The following is an 18,162-nucleotide window of genomic DNA, read 5'->3' as shown; positions in this document are numbered from 1 at the left end:
TAGGAAACAATTTAAGTAAATTACAAATTTGGCATTTGTATATGCACAATTTTATCCATCAAAAACACTAAATTAGGTGGATGCAGAATTTGCACCCAGAGGAGCCTAGCCATACAAAAAGATATAAAACAGGCACACTTCAAACATCTACCGGGAACCAGTTCACTGCATTCTCCTACAATACTGTTTTTTGATATTCCTATACTTAGGAGCTTGGTTACATGAAAAAACACTCAACATTCTATTTATGTTGAAGTATCCAGATTCAAAAATGCAAAGAAATGTATGCAAAAGGAAAGTTTTAAGTCTTGAGGAAAGCTTGAAGTAAGCATTTTGAAGGAAACAAGAAATCACGCTGTAGAAAGGGATCCAAGCTTGTAGAGAAGGAAAACTCTGAACTTATTACTCTCATGAACTCATCAAGTTTACAGTTACATATAGAGCAATTTCTCCTGAAGACCTGAAGGCTTACTGAGCAGTTTCTGCACATAGAAAGACCACATAGAAATGGATAATAAACAAAAAGGTACAGGATCCACAATAACCCCATCACCCCCAAGAAGTCACCTGCAATACAGAGGGATATTACAGATGAACCAACCGCACACTTCTGAACTTTGAGACACAGCAAAAACATGGCAGTTTAAAGGGAACATGGACTATATGGGAAGGAAATTTATATACTAATTTTGAGTATCTGCCAAATGGGCAAGGAACGGTTGGAAGTTTCTCTGGGATAAGAGACACCAGCAAAAATGTAGTGCTTTTAGAATACCCACAAAATTAAGCAACAACCAACTTGAGAGAGAATGCTATATACATAGACTGTTAAATATGAACCTCATGGTAAAGAAAAACTTATAAAAGATAGACAAAAAATTTTTTTAAAAGGACTATAAGCATAGTACTAAAGAAAGTCATCAAATCACAAGAGAAGAAGAGAAGAAGAAAAAGACAACAAAGAACTACAAAAACAACCAGGAAAAAACTTTAAAAATGGCAACAAGTACAAAAATATAAATAATGACTTTACATGTAGAGATTAAATATTCCAGTCAAAACACATAGAGTAGCTGAATGGATTTAAAAAAAAAAACAGGACGCATTTATAAGCTGCTCATAAGAAACTCACTTCAGACCTAAAGACATATACAGATAGAAAGTGAAGAGACAGAAAAAGGCATTCTATGCAAATGAAAACAAAAAGAAAAGCGGGAAAATGATAAGCAGATCAGGCAAACTAGACCTTAAAACAAAGACTGTAATAAGAAACAAAACAAGGCATTACATAAAGTGACAAAGGGATCAAATCAACAAGATGACTATAATATCGGAAAATATCTGCGAACCCAAAATAAGAACAACTGAATACATAAAACAAATTAACAGAAATAAAGGGAGAAATAGATAGCAATATAATAATTGTGTGTATGCATTAGTCACTCAGTCATATCCGATTCTTTGCAAACCCATGGACGATAGCCCATGAGGATCCACTGTCCACGGAATTCTAGAGTGGGTAACCATTCTCTTCACCAGGGGATCTTCCCAACCCAGGAATTGAACCTGAATCTCCTGCATTGCAGGCAGATTCTTTAACATCTGAGCCACCAAGAAAGCCCACACGCATAATAATAGTAGAGAACTTTAATACCTCAATGATATCACTGGATATATCATCCAGAAAGAAAATTAGTGAGGAAACACTGGCCTTAAAGGATACATTAGACCATTAATAGATTTACAGAATATTCTATCCAAAACCATCAGAATTCTTTTCATGTACACACAGAACGTTCTCCAGGGTAGATCACATGTTAGGCCACAAGAAAAATATGTATAAATTCAAGAAGACTAGAAATCATATCAAGCATCTTTTCCTACCATAACAATATGAAATTAGAAATCAATTAGAAGAAGAAACTGGAAAAAGCACAAATAGATGGAGACTAAACATAATGCTACTAAACAATCAATGGATCAACAAAGAAATCAATGGAGATGTAAAATGAATATTTTAAAACAAATGAAAATAGACACAAAATTTTTCATAACCTGTGGTATACAGCAAAGCAATTCTAAGAGAGAAGTTAATAGTGATACAGGCCTACCTCAAGAAATAAGAAAAACTGCAAATTAAAAAAAAATTCTAAATTTACATTTAAAGGAAATATAAAAAAAGAACACCAAACAAGCTAAAAGTTAGTCGAAGGAAGGAAATAAAAATCAAAGAGGGAGTAAAGGAAACAGAATTAAAAAAAGAAAAAGAAAAAACTCAATGGGGCTACATAGTACTTGAAAAAATAAACAAAATCCCCAAACCTTCAGTCAAACTTATCAAACAACAAAAAGAGAGGACCAAAGCAAAATCATAAATGAAAGAGGAAGACCCAGAGGGATGGGATGGAGAGGGAGGCAGAAGGGGGGAGCGGGATGGGGAACACGTGTAAATCCATGGCTGATTCATGTCAATGTATGCAAAAACCACTACAATAATGTAAAGTAAGTAGCCTCCAACTAATAAAAATAAATGGGAAAAATAAATAAATAAATAAATGAAAGAGAAGTTTACAAACAACCACAGAAATACAAAGAATCATAAAAGAATAGTTATGAACAATTATGTGCCAACAAATTAGACAACCTAGAAGAAATGATAAGTTCCTAGAAACATACAATCTTCCAAGACTGAATCATGAAGAAACAGAAAACCTGAATGGACAGATGACCATTAACAAAACTTAATCAATAATCAAAAACCTCCCAACAAACAAAAGTCATGGTCCAGATGACTTTCAGGTGAATTCTAAGAAATATTTAAAGAAGAGTTAACATCTATCCTTCTCATATACTTCCAAAATATGAAAAAGTAAGGAACAATTTTCAAACTCATTTTACTAGGTCAATACCACCCTGATACCGAAAATACAGATATCACAAAAAAGAAAATTACAAGCCAAAACTGTCAACAAAGTATTAACAAATCAATTTCAACAATACATTAAAAGGATCATACACTGTGATCAAGTAGTATTCATTCCAGGGATGCAAGGATGGGACGCAAATCAATCAACATATTAACAAGAAACCATATGAAAAACAACAAGAAGGATAAAAGACATATAACCATTTCAATAGACTTAGGGAAAGCATTTGACAAAATTCATCATCCATTTATAATAAAAATACTTTCAAGAAAGTGGGCATAGAGGGAGCATACCTCAACATAATAAAGGTCATTTATGACAAACCCACAGCTAACATCATACTCAACTTTCAGCTTTTTTCTAAAATCATGAACAAGACAAAGATGCCCACTCTTGCCACACTTTTTTTAATCTTTTCATGTTTTTATTTATTTATTTTATTGAAGGATAATTGCTGTACAGAATTTTGTTGTTTTCTGTCAAACCTCAAAGAGAATCAGCCATAGGTATACATATATCCCCTCTCTTTTGAAACTTCCTCCCATCTCCCTCCCTACCCGACCCCACTACATTGATACAGAGCCCCTGTTTGAGTTTCCTGAACCATAAAGCAAATTCCCATTGGCTAGCTATTTTACACATGGTAATGTAAGTTTCCATGTTACTCTCTCCATATATCCCACCCTCTCCTCCTCTCTCCCCATGTCCATAAGTCTATTTTCTATGTCTGTTTCTTCATTGCTGCCCTGTAAATAAGTTCTTCAGTACCATTCTTCTAGATTCCATATATATGTGTTAGAATGTGATATGTATCTTTCTTTTTCTAACTCACTTCACTCTGTATAATAGGTTCCAGGTTCATCCACCTCATTAAAACTGACTCAAATTCGTTCCTTTTTATGGCTGAATGATATTCCATTGTGTACATGTACCACAACTTCTTTATCCATTCATCTGTCTATGGACATCAAGGTTGCTTCCATGTTCTAGCTATTGTAAATAGTGCTGCAATGAACAATGGGTATACATGTGACTTTTTCAATTTTAGTTTCCTCAGGGTATATGCCTAGGAGTGGGATTGCTGGATCACATGGTGGTTTTATTCCTACTTTTTAAAGAAATCTCCATAACTTCTTCCATAATGGCTGAACCAATTTACATTCCCGCCAACAGTGCAACTCTTGCCACTTTTATTCAATATCGCATTGGAAATCCTAGAGACAGAAACTAGGCAAGAAAAAGGAAAGACATCCAAATTGAAAAGAAGGAGGCAAAACTTTCACTATTTGTGGACAGCATGGTACTATATATAGAGAGAGATAGAACATATATATATGTATGTGTATATATATGTGTGTATATACTTACATAACACAGACAGAGAATCCTAAATACTCCATCAAAAAACTGTTAGAACTAAAAAAAAAGATCAATAAATACAAAATATACAGAAATATATTGCATTTCTACACACTAATAATGAACTATAAGAAAAAGAAATGAAGAAAACAATCCTATTTACAATTGTATCAAAAATAATAAATACCTAGGAATAAACTTAACTAGGGAAGTGAAAGACCCATATTCTGAAAACCTTAAGACACTGAAGAAAATAAACTGAAAGACAACACAAATAAGTATAAACATACACCATGTTCATGGAATGGAAGAATCAATATAATTAAAATGTCCATACTACCCAAAGCAATCTACAGATTGAATGCAATCCTTACAAAAACAGCAATGCCCTTTCTCACAGACTAGAACAAATAATCCTAAAATTTGTATGAAATCACAAAAGTCTCTGAATGACCAAAACAAAAAAGAAAAACAAAGCTAGAGGTCTGACATCAGACTTGGAACTATACTAGAAAGCTACAGTAATCAAGATAGTATGGTACTAGCATAAAACTGACACACAGATCAATGGAATAGAATAGAGACCCCAGAAATAAACCCACATTCATATGGCCAAATAAAGTATGGCAAAGGAAGCAAGAATTTATAATAGGGAAAAGACAGTCTCTTCAACACCTGATTCTGGAAAACTGGAGAGCTACTTGCAAAACAACAAAACTGGACCCCTTTCTTACACTATATACAAAAATAAACTCAAAATGGATTAAAGACTTAAATATAAGACCTAAAACCATAAAACCACAATCATAGAAAGCTAACCAATCTGATCACATGGACCACAGCCTTGTTTAACTCAATGAAACTAATGAAACTATGAGCCATGTTGTGTAGGGCCACCCAAGATGGACGGGTCATGATGGAGAGTTCTGACAAAACATGGTCCACTGGAAAAGGGAATGGCAAATCACTTCAGTATTTTTGCCTTGAGAACTCCATGAACAGTATGAAAAGGCAAAAACACAGGACACTGAAAGATGAACTCCCCAGATCAGTAGGTGCTCAGTATGCTGCTGGAGATCAGTAGAGAACTAACTCCAGAAAGAATGAAGACAGAGGATGAGATGGTTGGATGGCATCACCAACTCAATGGACATGAGTTTGAGTAAACTCCGGGAGTTGGTGATGGACAGGGAGGCCTGGTGTGGTGCAGTCCATGGGGTTGCAGTTGGACACAACTGAGTGACTGAACTGAATTGAATGGAATTGAAAACCATAAAGCTCCTAGAAGAAAACATAGGCAGTAATCTTCCAGACATTGGTCTTAGTTAGATTTTTTTGGATTTGTCTCCTCAGGCAAGTGAAATGAAAGTAAAAACAAACAAATGGGGCTACATCAAACCAAAAACACTTTTCACAGTGAAGTAAACCTCCAAAAAACAAAAAGGCAACCTACTGAATAGAAGAAGATATTTGCAAATGTTATATCCAATAAGGGATTGATATTCAAAAGATGCAAAATATTCATATATTCAATATAAAAAAACCACTCTGTTAAAGAATAAACCAGAGGAACTGAACAGAAATTTTTTCAAAGAAGCTATACTGATGCCCAAGAGGCACATAAATGATGTTCACTATCAGTAATCATCAGGGGAATTTAACTCAAAATCACAATGAGGTATCACTGAACATCTGTAAGGATGGCTATTATCACAAAGACAAGAAACAACAGGTGTTGCTTAGGATGTAGAAAAAAGGAAACCCTTGTGCACTGTTGGTGAGAATGTAAGTTAGTGTAGCCACTAGGGAAAACAGTATGGAGCTTTCTCAAAAAACTAAAAGTAGAACTACCACATGATCTAGTAATTTCACTTCTAAGTGTTTATTAGAAGAAACACTAAATTAAAAAGGTATATGCATTCTTGTGCTTGCAGCATTATTCACAATAGTCAAGATATGGAAGCAACCCAAACGTCCACTGATAGATGAATGGAAAAAGAAGATGTGGTGTGTATATATAAAATGGAATATGACTCAGCCTTAAAAAGGAATAAAATCTTGCCACTTGTGATAACAATGGATGGACTTGAAGTGCATTATGTTAAGTGAATAACTCTGAAACAAATAACATGATTTCACTCATATGTGTAATCTAAAATTCAAAACAATCAAAGCAAAACAAAAGAGAAACAGGCTCATAAATACAGAGAACAAATGGCAGTTGCCAGAGGGAGGTAAAGTGAGGAGATGGACCAAGTCGGTGAAGGTTTTTAAGAAGCACAAACTTATTAGAGTTGTAAAATAAATAAGTCATGGAGCATATAATGTGTAGAATAAGAAATATAGTCAACATTTTAACAAGTTTGTATGGTGATAGTAACTAGACTTACTGAGACAATCACTTTGCAATGTGTAGTAATACCAAATCACTATGTTGTACACCTGAAATGAATATTATATTGTATGCTAATTATGATTCAATAATTTTAAAATGAGAGAACATGTTGCTCTCCTGAGCCAAAGGCACTGCAGACCATCACAGAAAATATAAGAAAATTAAAGAAATATCTACATCTGAAACAACTGTGAATTAAAAAAAAAATGTACTGTGAATTCAAAAAAACACAATCTAAATAAAAAACAAAAAGATTATTGTGCATATGGATTGAATAACAGCAAAAAAAAAAATCAAGAATATTTCTCATAATAAAAGAGAAAGCACAATCTATATAAAAAGAACTTAAGCAGAAATTGCCAAGTCCTGCATGAGAAGCTCCTGTTAGTCCCAGCAGTGGTAGCTTTGGTGGTTTCAAGCATTGCTTTAAATTCTAAAACCTTCAGCTGTTGGGTGAAGTCACTAAAGCAAATGAGAAAGCTGTACAAGAACTTCTAGCTGTGCTACCAAAAGTAACTGAAGAAGGCTATGTATGGATCACATTTTCAATTTTGATGAAATTCAGCATTTGAAGCAAACCAGAAGGGTGAAAAGGTTCGATAAGTGGGTGAATCGTGAGCAGACTAAAAATAAAAAAACTCATTGTTTTGAAGTGTATCGTCTCTCATTCTACACAATAACAACAAACCATTTCTTTCTTTTTTTTTTTTCAATTATTTTTATTAGTTGGAGGCTAATTACTTCACAACATTGCAGTGGGTTTTGTCATACATTGACATGAATCAGCCATGGAGTTACATGTATTCCCCATCCCGATCCCCTCTCCCACCTCCCTCTCCACCCGATTCCTCTGGGTCTTCCCAGTGCACCAGGCCCGAGCACTTGTCTCATGCATCCCACCTGGGCTGGTGATCTGTTTCACTATAGATAATATACATGCTGTTCTCTCGAAACATCCCACCCTCACCTTCTCCCACAGAGTCCAAAAGTCTGTTCTGTACATCTGTGTCTCTTTTTCTGTTTTGCATATAGGGTTACATTACCATCTTCCTAAATTCCATATATATGTGTTAGTATGCTGTAATGTTCTTTATCTTTCTGGCTTACTTCACTCTGTATAATGGGCTCCAGTTTCATCCATCTCATTAGAACTGATTCAAATGAATTCTTTTTAATGGCTGAGTAATATTCCATGGTGTATATGTACCACAGCTTCCTTATCCATTCGTCTGCTCATGGGCATCTAGGTTGCTTCCATGTCCTGGCTATTATAAACAGTGCTGTGATGAACATTGGGGTGCACGTGTCTCTTTCAGATCTGGTTTCCTCAGTGTGTATGCCCAGGAGTGGGATTGCTGGGTCATATGGCAGTTCTATTTCCAGTTTTTTAAGAAATCTCCACACTGTTCTCCATAGTGGCTGTACTAGCTTGCATTCCCACCAACAGTGTAAGAGGGTTCCCTTTTCTCCACACCCTCTCCAGCACTTATTGCTTGTAGACTTTTGGATAGCAGCCATTCTGACTGGCGTGTAATGGTACCTCATTGTGGTTTTGATTTGCATTTCTCTGATAATGAGTGATGTGGAGCATCCTTTCATGTGTTTGTTAGCCATCTGTATGTCTTCTTTGGAGAAATGTCTGTTTAGTTCTTTGGCCCATTTTTTGATTGGGTCATTTATTTTTCTGGAATTGAGCTGCAGGAGTTGCTTGTATATTTTTGAGATTAATCCTTTGTCTGTTGCTTCATTTGCTATTATTTTCTCCCAATCTGAGGGCTGTCTTTTCACCTTACTTATAGTTTCCTTTGTTGTGCAAAAGCTTTTAAGTTTCATTAGGTCCCATGTGTTTATTTTTGCTTTTATTTCCAATATTCTGGGAGGTGGGTCATAGAGGATCCTGCTGTGATTCATGTCGGAGAGTGTTTTGCCTATGTTCTCCTCTAGGAGTTTTATAGTTTCTGGTCTTACATTTAGATCTTTAATCCATATTGAGTTTATTTTTGTGTATGGTGAACAAACCATTTCTTGATCAGACTGTGACATGTGATGAAAAGTGGATTTTATATGATAACCAGAGACAACCAGCTCAGTAGTTGGATCAAGAAGAAGCTCCAAAGCACTTCCCAAAGTCAAACTTGCACCAAAAAGGGTCATGGTCACCAGTGGTCTGCTGCTGGTCTGATCCACTACAGCTTTCAGAATCCTGCCGAAACCATTACATCTAAGAAGCATGTTCAGCAGATTGATAAGATATATTGAAAACTGCAATGCCTGCAGCCAGCACTGGTCAACAGAAAGGGCCCAATTCTTCTCCATAACAATGCCTGACCACACATTGCACAATCAACCCTTCAAAAGTTGAATGAATTGAGATACAAAGTTTTGCCTGATCTGCCATATTCACCTCACCTCTTGTCAATCAACTACCACTTCTTCAATCATCTTGACAACTTTTTTCAGGGAAAATGTTTCCACAACCAGCAGGAGGCAGAACTTCCAAGAGTTGATGGAATCATCCTAAAGCATAGATTTTTACACTACAGGAATAAACCACCTTATTTCTCATTGGAAAAAATATGCTGATTGTAATGGTTCCTATTTTGATTAATAAACATGTGTTTGAGCCTAGTTATAATGATTTAAAATTCAGGGTCTGAAACCGCAATTACTTTTGCACCAACCTAATAGAACTCAAAAGTACATTGATCAATAATTCCCTGGTCAAAGAAACTTTGTGTGCTTTCCCAGATTCCATCATCCCCTACTATCTGTTCCTACAAAATATTTCACTTCTTTGGAACAGTCACGGCAAAGGTAATGCTTTGTTCCCCATGGCACCATAAGCTTCATGAGGGAAGAGACTTCTGTCTGTTTACCACTGTTTCTCAAAGATTAGCCCAGGATTGGCACCTCATGAAGGTTCACTGAAAGTCTGTACAGTGAATGAAGATTGAATGAGTGAATGAAGGAGCACACTTGGCCATTCTGAGCCTGTTTGCTCATCTCTAAAACAGAGAAGCAGGTGATAGTTGCCTGCCTCTTTTATGGGGATCTAATGAGATAATGTATGTGAAAGTGCTGTGCTATCTATAAAGCAATAATTATTATTCATTCAGCACATACTTTACTGCAGTAGTAAAGAGGAGCATAATGGAGTTGATAAAAGCATGGTTGCAGGAGTGAGAGTGGTTTTGCATATCAGCACTGTATCTTATTACCTGTCCAATTTGAGACGAGTTATAGATCCTCTCTAAGCCTCTGTCTCACATTTTGTGAGAATTAACAAAAAGTTAATTCATGAAGAGCACCTAATTATATTTTAGCTACATCATGTACTCTATCAGATACACTGATATATTGGTGAAGGGCTCTGCCCCCAAGAAGCTTACAGTCTACTAAGAAGATAAATCAGACACATCATATGCCCTGGTCATATCAACTGTCTTCCTGCTTCTTGCCTTTGCACATGCTGGTCCCTTGAATGTAGCATCCTTCTTCCATCCACCAACTCAAAATGGCTTGAATGCAGACAAAGCTGGTGCCCAAAAGGAGCTATAAAGTGACATAAGGTGTCACAGGAGATCGTGGGAGATCACTCTTTAGAAATAAACCTTTTCTTTCTCTAAAGTTACTAAGGTGTCTTCCTGCTAAGTATTACTCTCATTGACAAGCAAGGCTTAAAAAATTCATACAATGATATTTAATTGTGAGCACTCAATTTGTTTGCATTGTTTTATATGGCAAATTCAAAAGCATTTAGTTAGAAAAAAGAAATGTATATAAACCTCCAACCACAAAAATGCTCATGGCATTTTTTGATCAATTTGATCAAGAAGGCACCAGGAGAGGATACCATCAAAGGATCCATAGTTGAGAGGAGACTTATAAACTATATTGGCCTCCAAAAATGTCCTTGACCTAATCTCTGGAAACTGTGAATCAAGTTAAGGGTGATTATCCTGGATTATCCTGGTGGGCCGCACATAATTATAGGTAAGAAGCACACAGGAGGAGTCAAAAGAGAAGACCTCGGTAATGGAAGCAGAGACTAGATGGATGTGTCTTGAATGGAGGAAAGGGCCATAAGACAACTAACACAGCAGGCCATGAGAAGCTGAAAAAGGCAAGTAAACAAATGGTCCCCTCTGAGTGTCAGGAAGGAACCAGTCCTACTCATATCTTGAGTTTAGCCCAATGAAACTGAATTCAGATTTCTGACTTCTAGAAGTTTAAGAGAGTAAATCTGTACTGTTTAATCTGCTAAATGTATAGTGATTCCTTAGAAAAGCCATAAGAAACTAAAATAGAGAGAGAAGACAAATGACCCCCGTTCTTCAGTTTCCACTCTGATTTCTAATGAGAAAGCATGTTACAAAGCACTCCAGATGACCTCCAACTGAGAGTTCATTGAGTGGTGGGGTAGAAAGAGCCTTAAAATTGTGAAAATAACTTTCTACCACAACAATCCTGATAAAGTGGAAAAGCTAACCATCCAAGAGCATAAAATAACTTGAAGTGATCCAGGATTTTGAGGAACATTAAAACCCATCTCAAAGGTAAAATCCTAGAGTTCTTTGGAAAAAAGTTTCTGATTGTCACCATTCTTACATGTTAACTTTATAGGAAAATTAATTCCAAATATTAGTTGAGAACTTGAAAGATATGGCATAGATATAAAGGAGTGAGTCTAATTTTTATCAAGCATTCTAGAACTTAAACATCCAAATGCATAATTCTTAAAGTAGACTCTGGAATAAGGAGGCAAGCATATATTCATCCTAACAAAACTTCTGTACCACCATCACTGTCCACCCACATCATATGCCCTGGTCATATCACTGTCTTCCTGCTGCTTGCCTTTGCACATGCTAGTCCTTTGAATGCAGCATCCTTCTTCCATTCTCCAACTCAAAGACCTAGAAGGTCATTAATCTTAAAGACTCAATTCTAATGTTATGTCCTTAGCCAAGTTTCCTTTGACTAACTCCTAGACAAGCTCCCTGCTTTTTGTACCCCTTGCCATCTTGGATAGAGTTTCATTAGCAGTTATTCCATGTTACAGTTATTTATTTATTTACACATCTATCTCCCCAAGCAGCTGGAGGTCTCTGCTGGGAGAGACCAATTATACTCTACTCATCTCTGAATACAAAATGCTTAGTTTCATGCCTAGAACATAACAGACATTTAAAATGTTTTGTTAAAGAAATCAATGCATCAATGCAGCCACTTCAGAAAACCAGTGTCAATAACTTACTATTTTGGTATCTTGAAGACTTGACTCCCAGAAAAACACTTGGTTCTAAAAAATCCAATACAGACTTGAAGAGTTGCTTCAAAAGAGGACCTACAAAAAATATGTAAATAAAGCATGGATTTTGGACTTATTATCACTGCTAATCTAAACAGCTGGTCTTTACAATATGGAATAGCCAATACTTACCATTTTGTCTGCCAGCGCTCCTTCATACTCCTGGAAACAGCGTCCTCCTCTTCTGTCCTCACCAATTCCCCCTCCCCTCCCTCTTTATTCCTTGGTCCAAACAGTACCTGAGGTCAGATCTTTCATGGCTAACCTATGTATACCAATATATTTGAATTTGGTTTCTGTCACTTGTAACAAAAAGATTCCAAACTAATGCATGTTGTTAACTAAAAAGTAAACAGAAGCAAGTTGCTCAATTATTTCTTCATAAAAATCAAATGAGTAGTTTACTGAGCTGCTTTTTTTAAGAGCATGATGCAAGAATTTATTAGACATTCTGCTTATCAACATTGCACTGCACTGCAGAAAAATCTAGAGAAATTTCTCCATTAAATAAAAGTTGCAACATGGCAGAGCACAGTAAGGGTCCAGAAAACCTGAGTGTTAACTAACTGGATGCCTTTGGACACGGGGTTTTTTAAATCTCTGGGCATCAAAGTGCCATGGTCCACCTATATTCTAAGCCACTGAAGAACATATATTCTGTGGTTCAGAATACAGCAGCACCTCCATGACTTTTGATTTCAAAATTCAAACTTCTTTTGGTAAAGAAAAAAAAAAAAAAAAAAAAACAGAACTTCTCAATTGGGACTTAAATAAAAATTCAAGTACCAGAATACTTAAGTTTTTTAAAGAAAAACCAGAGCCAATATTCTATATGTGATTAATGAACTGAAAATAGATTACCAGGAAAGTTACCTTTTTATGAACTTATCTAGCTTGCTGGATAAAAACTGAAAAAGATGACTAAATCCATCCCCTGCTGAAGTGTGGCTAATTCTATAATCAATCACAGACACCGCACTCAATAATGCGATATGTACTCAAGTACTCGGTCAGCAACGGTTATATGCAGGACATTGTGACCAGCGCTGAGGGCAAGGCGGGAAGGGATAAACTGGATTGATAATCTCACTGCTCTGTTTAAAAGCTCCAACAGCATGCCACTGCACTTGGACTAAAAACCAAACTCATTACATGACTTTAAAGGCCTGACTTTGAAGACTCCTACTTTCCCAACATCATCTTCTGCCACTTTTTCCATCAATCTCTTTCTTCCAGGCAAAGTCCTTTTTCAGATACTTATACAGACTAGCACTTTCTTGCCTCAAGGTATATGAATAGAGTCCTGCTTGATATTCCATCTGCATGGAATGTTGCACCCCCACTCAAGTCATGGCTGGTTGGCTCCTTTCTGCCTTTCGGGACAATCTTAAAATAAATGTTACCCCCTTAACTAGATTTTTCCTAATCTTACCCCCCTTTTCCCCTACTACCCTACCTTTGTCACCATTATTTTCTTTCTTGGTCTCATGTTATTTCTCTTCCCAGAGCTTTTCCTATGTTGTGATTATTCTATTTGCTTGTCTCCTTGGGCTTTGTCTGAGTCTGGGAGAAGGCAGGGATATGGTGGGGTATTTTTGGTCCATGCTGTGTCTTCAGTACCTAGTACATCACCTACTACACAGAAGTCACCCTAAGATTCAGAGAATGAATGAGTGGAAAAATGAGACTCATGTATCTACCATAGCTAAAATATAAAATAGTATACATGAAGCATTTACATAGTAGAAAAAAAGAGATTCAAGGGTTACAAACAAAAATGTCAAAGAGCAAAACTGCATGAATGAAAAATCTCTCACCAGCTATACAAAAGGACACAATTGCTAAGACCACATCATTCAGGGTCTTGAGGGTAAAACAAGGAAATTTGTATTTATCCCATGAGAATTGGGGACTCATATAAACTTACTATTATCTCTGGGTTTTAGGATTACTCTGCTGCCAATAAAATAAATAATGGATGGAGACTGGGAAGAGGGCAGTGCCCGTAGGCCAGGCCAATGCATTACCAAAGAGTAGAAGAGTCAAAGGAAAGAATGAGAATGTGTGAAAGACATTTTGCAACTAGTTAGATGTGGAAGGCAAAAGAATAAGGAAAAGAAGATTTTTTATACACCAACGTTAAAATTGCAGAATGCGGGGAAGAGAGAAGGCTTTGGATTGGGAAAGGAAGATGATGGGTTTAACCCTGGCTACCATATAAAACAAAATAGAAAAACCAGACCGCATGAGTTATTACCTGCAGCTATGTTCTCCTTCCGCTATGCAAGTCTCCCTTCCAAACACTCCCTTTCTTTCTTGGAAAATACCTTTAGTTTTTTGGCTGTTTATACAAATAACTTAAAATGCACAAAATACAGATGTGCTTTGATGAGAAAGTGAAATCCCCTATACTCCATCCTCCACAATAGCCTCTGTTCAGTTTGGAATACATTCCCACAGAATTTTTATGCATATGTTAACGAACATTAAAAATACAGTATAATATTATATAAGCAGTTCTATAAGCTTCTTAATTTTTACTTTAGGTATCGTTAACACTTCCTGATTAATATATATAGATCTTATTAATCTCTTTAAAGGACAGTTTGGTATTACACTGCAGCATGTTCCATAATGAATTTAATCAGTCCCCTATCGATGGGTATTTAGGATATTTTCAGTTGTTGTCATTATAAGTAATACCTCAATGAGCACCCTTGAATACAGATCTTTGGGCAACTTTTTGGTTATTTCTGCAAGCACGTGGCAGAAGTATTAAATGAGCCAACCTTTCCAGAAAACACAATAGGAGGATCAGCCAGGCTAAGAAGGGCACCAGAAACAGATTCTCTAACTCAGCAACTCAAACCTCTCTTCATAAAAGGATAGCATGCAAATGAAGATGAATTCCTGCAATGATTTACTTCAAGGTCAAATAGATCTTTATGCACCAAAGAGAGAGCATTCACCCCCACCCTAGCCCTTCAGAAGATAAAAAAATATTTTCTGTCAAATAAGGGCAAAACTTGAAAGGAGGGATTCTCACAGTTTGGGGTCTGTTTGTGTGTTTTTTAAATTTTTATTGGAGGATAATTGCTTTACAATATTGTGCTGGTTTCTGCCACATGTCAACATGAATCAGTCACAGGTATATCTTTTTTTTTTTCATTTATTTTTATTAGTTGGAGGCTAATTACTTTACAATATTGTAGTGGTTTTTGTCATACATTGACATGAATCAGCTATGGATTTACATGTATATCCATGTGCCTTCCCTCTTGAACCTCCTACCCATCATCTCCCACCCCATCCCACCCTTCCAGGTGTCACAGAGCACTAGGCCTGGCTCCCTGTGCGCACCGCCAATTCCCTGTGGCTATCTGTTTTACGTATGTATACGTGTGTATATACGTAATGTATATGTTTCCATGCTGCCCTCTCAATTCATCCCACCCTCTCCTTCACGCACTGTGTCCACAAGTCTGTTCTCTATGTCTGTGCCTCCACTGCTGCCCTGCGACAAGTTTTCTAATTTACACACAACACCATGACTAACACAGTCCGACATTCCTGAACACTCTCAGTTACTCACTTCCGGGTGTTCTCAAGGCGTTTGGTTCACACCTGGATTTAGTACTATTTCCACCAGAGCTTGACAACTGATTTACTTACCCACTTCCCAGTCTAGATTCTGAGCTCCCCAAGGACAGGGAACTCCTCTTATCCATTATAGTATCTCATGACCTAATGCCAAGACAGACCCTCGACAAGTACTCGTTGTGTGAATGAATGCACTGACAAGTGAATAAATGAGTGAATGCTCAAGAGCAAAACTATTTTCAGTATGAGTAGAAAGTTTTGGGGGAAATAGAGCTGCTGCTGTTGTATTTTTAATACCCTGCCACCATCAAATTCTCACTGCATCTCATAAAATTCACGGAACTGGAGACTGACCTTAAGAGGCAGTTGATATGCCTTCCACAGGCTCCTGCAGGGAGGGTCTCCTCAGCCACTCTGGTGAGTGTCAAAGCAGGCAATGAGATCCTGCAGAAACTGCATTCAGGAGGCCTCGCCTACTTCCAGGGCACTGCTGATGGTTAGTATTGCAGAGTCTAAGTCACACAAGTCATCAAACATAATTCTGAGCATTCACACATGCACAGGGGCCACATGTGACTAATGGGAACAAGGTCAGGAGAATGAGTAGGATAAAGAAAGGCTGAAACCATGCCATGCAAGAGGCGGCTGAAGAAGCTGGGCCTGCTTGGCCTGGAGGATGGGCTGAGTGTGTTCACTCCCCACACACATCAGAGGCTCTCCTTGGAGGTAAAGAAATCAGATCCATGTAGAGCACAGACTCTGGAGTCAGACGGGCTGGACTGAACTTGAACCCCAGTGTTGACATTTATTATTCTGTGACTTTAGGCAATCACTTAACCCCCCTTGCTTTCAATGTGCTCATCTATAAAATGGAGTAATAGTAATTATAGTATTCTTGGGAATGACAGAATATCTATAAAACCCTTAACACAACACTTTGATTGCTATCTTTTAATTTAATAAGTGTTAATATAACTGGTAGGTTGGACAAGATTCAAAAGGTATAATCATAAAAGCAAGTTTATGTTTGAATACCACTGCCCCTAAAATATGTTTTGTGGTTTAGCTAAAGTGCTACCCTAGATAAAAATGTAAGCTGTGCAATGACATGGGCGATCATTCTTAGAGAACTTTATCATTAGACTCATCATCAGTTCTGAAAGTCTAGTCTTAGCAGACAAACACACACCTTAATCTTTCTCAAATGGACAGCCTCTTCCCTTCTTCTTCCACCAGCCACAGCCTTGCTGTCAATGGACCATCTGCTACTGAGAAAGGAGCATGTTGCCTTTTGACTTCTCTCCTGTTTACCTCTTTCCCCTCCAGCAGCTGCTGTGTGCTGTGCTCAGGCACGTCTCAACCTCTCTTTGTGAACCCATGGACTGTAGCCCACCAGGATCCTACGTCCATGAGATTTCCCAGGAAAGAACACTGGAGTGGGTTGCCATTTCCTAATCCACTGTCATGGGCTTGGCCATTGGACTTGCTTTGGCCAATGGGATATCAGCAGACATGCTGCAAGCAAAAGCCTTCAATGGCCTTGCACAGCTTCACCTGGCCCTTTCCGCTCCAGTGACTGGTCACAAAGAGAGCCTTGCTGAGAAGCTGCTGTGCCCTCAGCCTGAGCCTCAGAATGGACAAATACAGAGCAATCCTGAGCACAACTTTCAACTTGCAAACCCATAGCTTCCCAGCCAATCCCAGGATACATCAGTTGAGTCACAGTGGACTTGCAAAGTTGAACTTGTTGAGAGGCATTCCATTTGGGTATTTTATTTTGTTTTGTTTTCTTCACTTTATGGAACATTTAAAGGGCAAGAGCTTTACTATATACTATCTAATGCAATACTATACTATCTAATGCAATCTTCTCCCTGTTGGTCGTCAGCCAATGACCTGTTGATTCTTCTTAACTCTTAGAACTCTCTGGAATTGTCTTTCCATTTTCCTACTACTGTTTCCTCATCAGGTTGAGCTTACTGAAACTTGGAATCTTGCCATTCTTGTAGAAAGTATTATATTGCCTGATGTAGAGTAGCCATTCAACAAGCATTTGTAGAATTAATGATTAGTTGCTGGGTTAGGCAATTTTGAAAAGTATAAAAAGAACAAAGTGTAATTTTTTAAGTTTCCCTCCCTGTAGTTTCTCTTCCCAAAGGTGACCCTTCTAGCCTAGTTCTTATGTATCTTTTCAGGAAAAGAAAAAATCCTGTGTACAGACATAGCATGGGGGAGAGTAAGACAGAGGTTCCTAATTGAAGGAGAGGGAAAGAAAGAAAGTGGAAGGTGATTACAGCTTTTATAGAGTTTAGGGCTGTTTTCATACTAAAGGGATCATATTATCCATTGTGCCTTCCATGTTGTTGCAGTTGTTTTAATTTAAAATGTGTGTTGGAGACCTTCCAATATCAGTTCATCTGCTCATCCACATCAATGACTCAATAATACCCACCCTACCCCATTCCTTTATTCAGCTACTCTCCATCTGATGGGTCTTTAGTTCTGTTCCAATTCCTCTTGGTTTTGCTATTACAAATGATGCTTCTGAGACCAACCCGGTACATTTCTCT

At 37.4% G+C, this 18,162-nt stretch overlaps 1 protein-coding gene across 1 annotated transcript in view; it reads right to left on the bottom strand.

Moving 5' to 3' along the window:
* The window catches only part of LOC122700810 (serine/arginine repetitive matrix protein 2-like), a 157,103-nt gene that overhangs the window by 107,577 nt on the left and 31,364 nt on the right, over nucleotides 1-18,162 (bottom strand). Inside the window, exon 4 of the mRNA XM_043913852.1 lies at nucleotides 11,939-12,028. Coding sequence (XP_043769787.1) covers nucleotides 11,939-12,028 — 90 coding nt within the window. The remainder of the gene's footprint in view (nucleotides 1-11,938; nucleotides 12,029-18,162) is intronic.

This window comes from Cervus elaphus, chromosome 9 (assembly GCF_910594005.1).
Source record: "Cervus elaphus chromosome 9, mCerEla1.1, whole genome shotgun sequence".
NCBI classification, from domain to species: Eukaryota; Metazoa; Chordata; class Mammalia; order Artiodactyla; family Cervidae; genus Cervus; species Cervus elaphus.
This window is presented reverse-complemented; position numbering and strand designations above follow the sequence as displayed.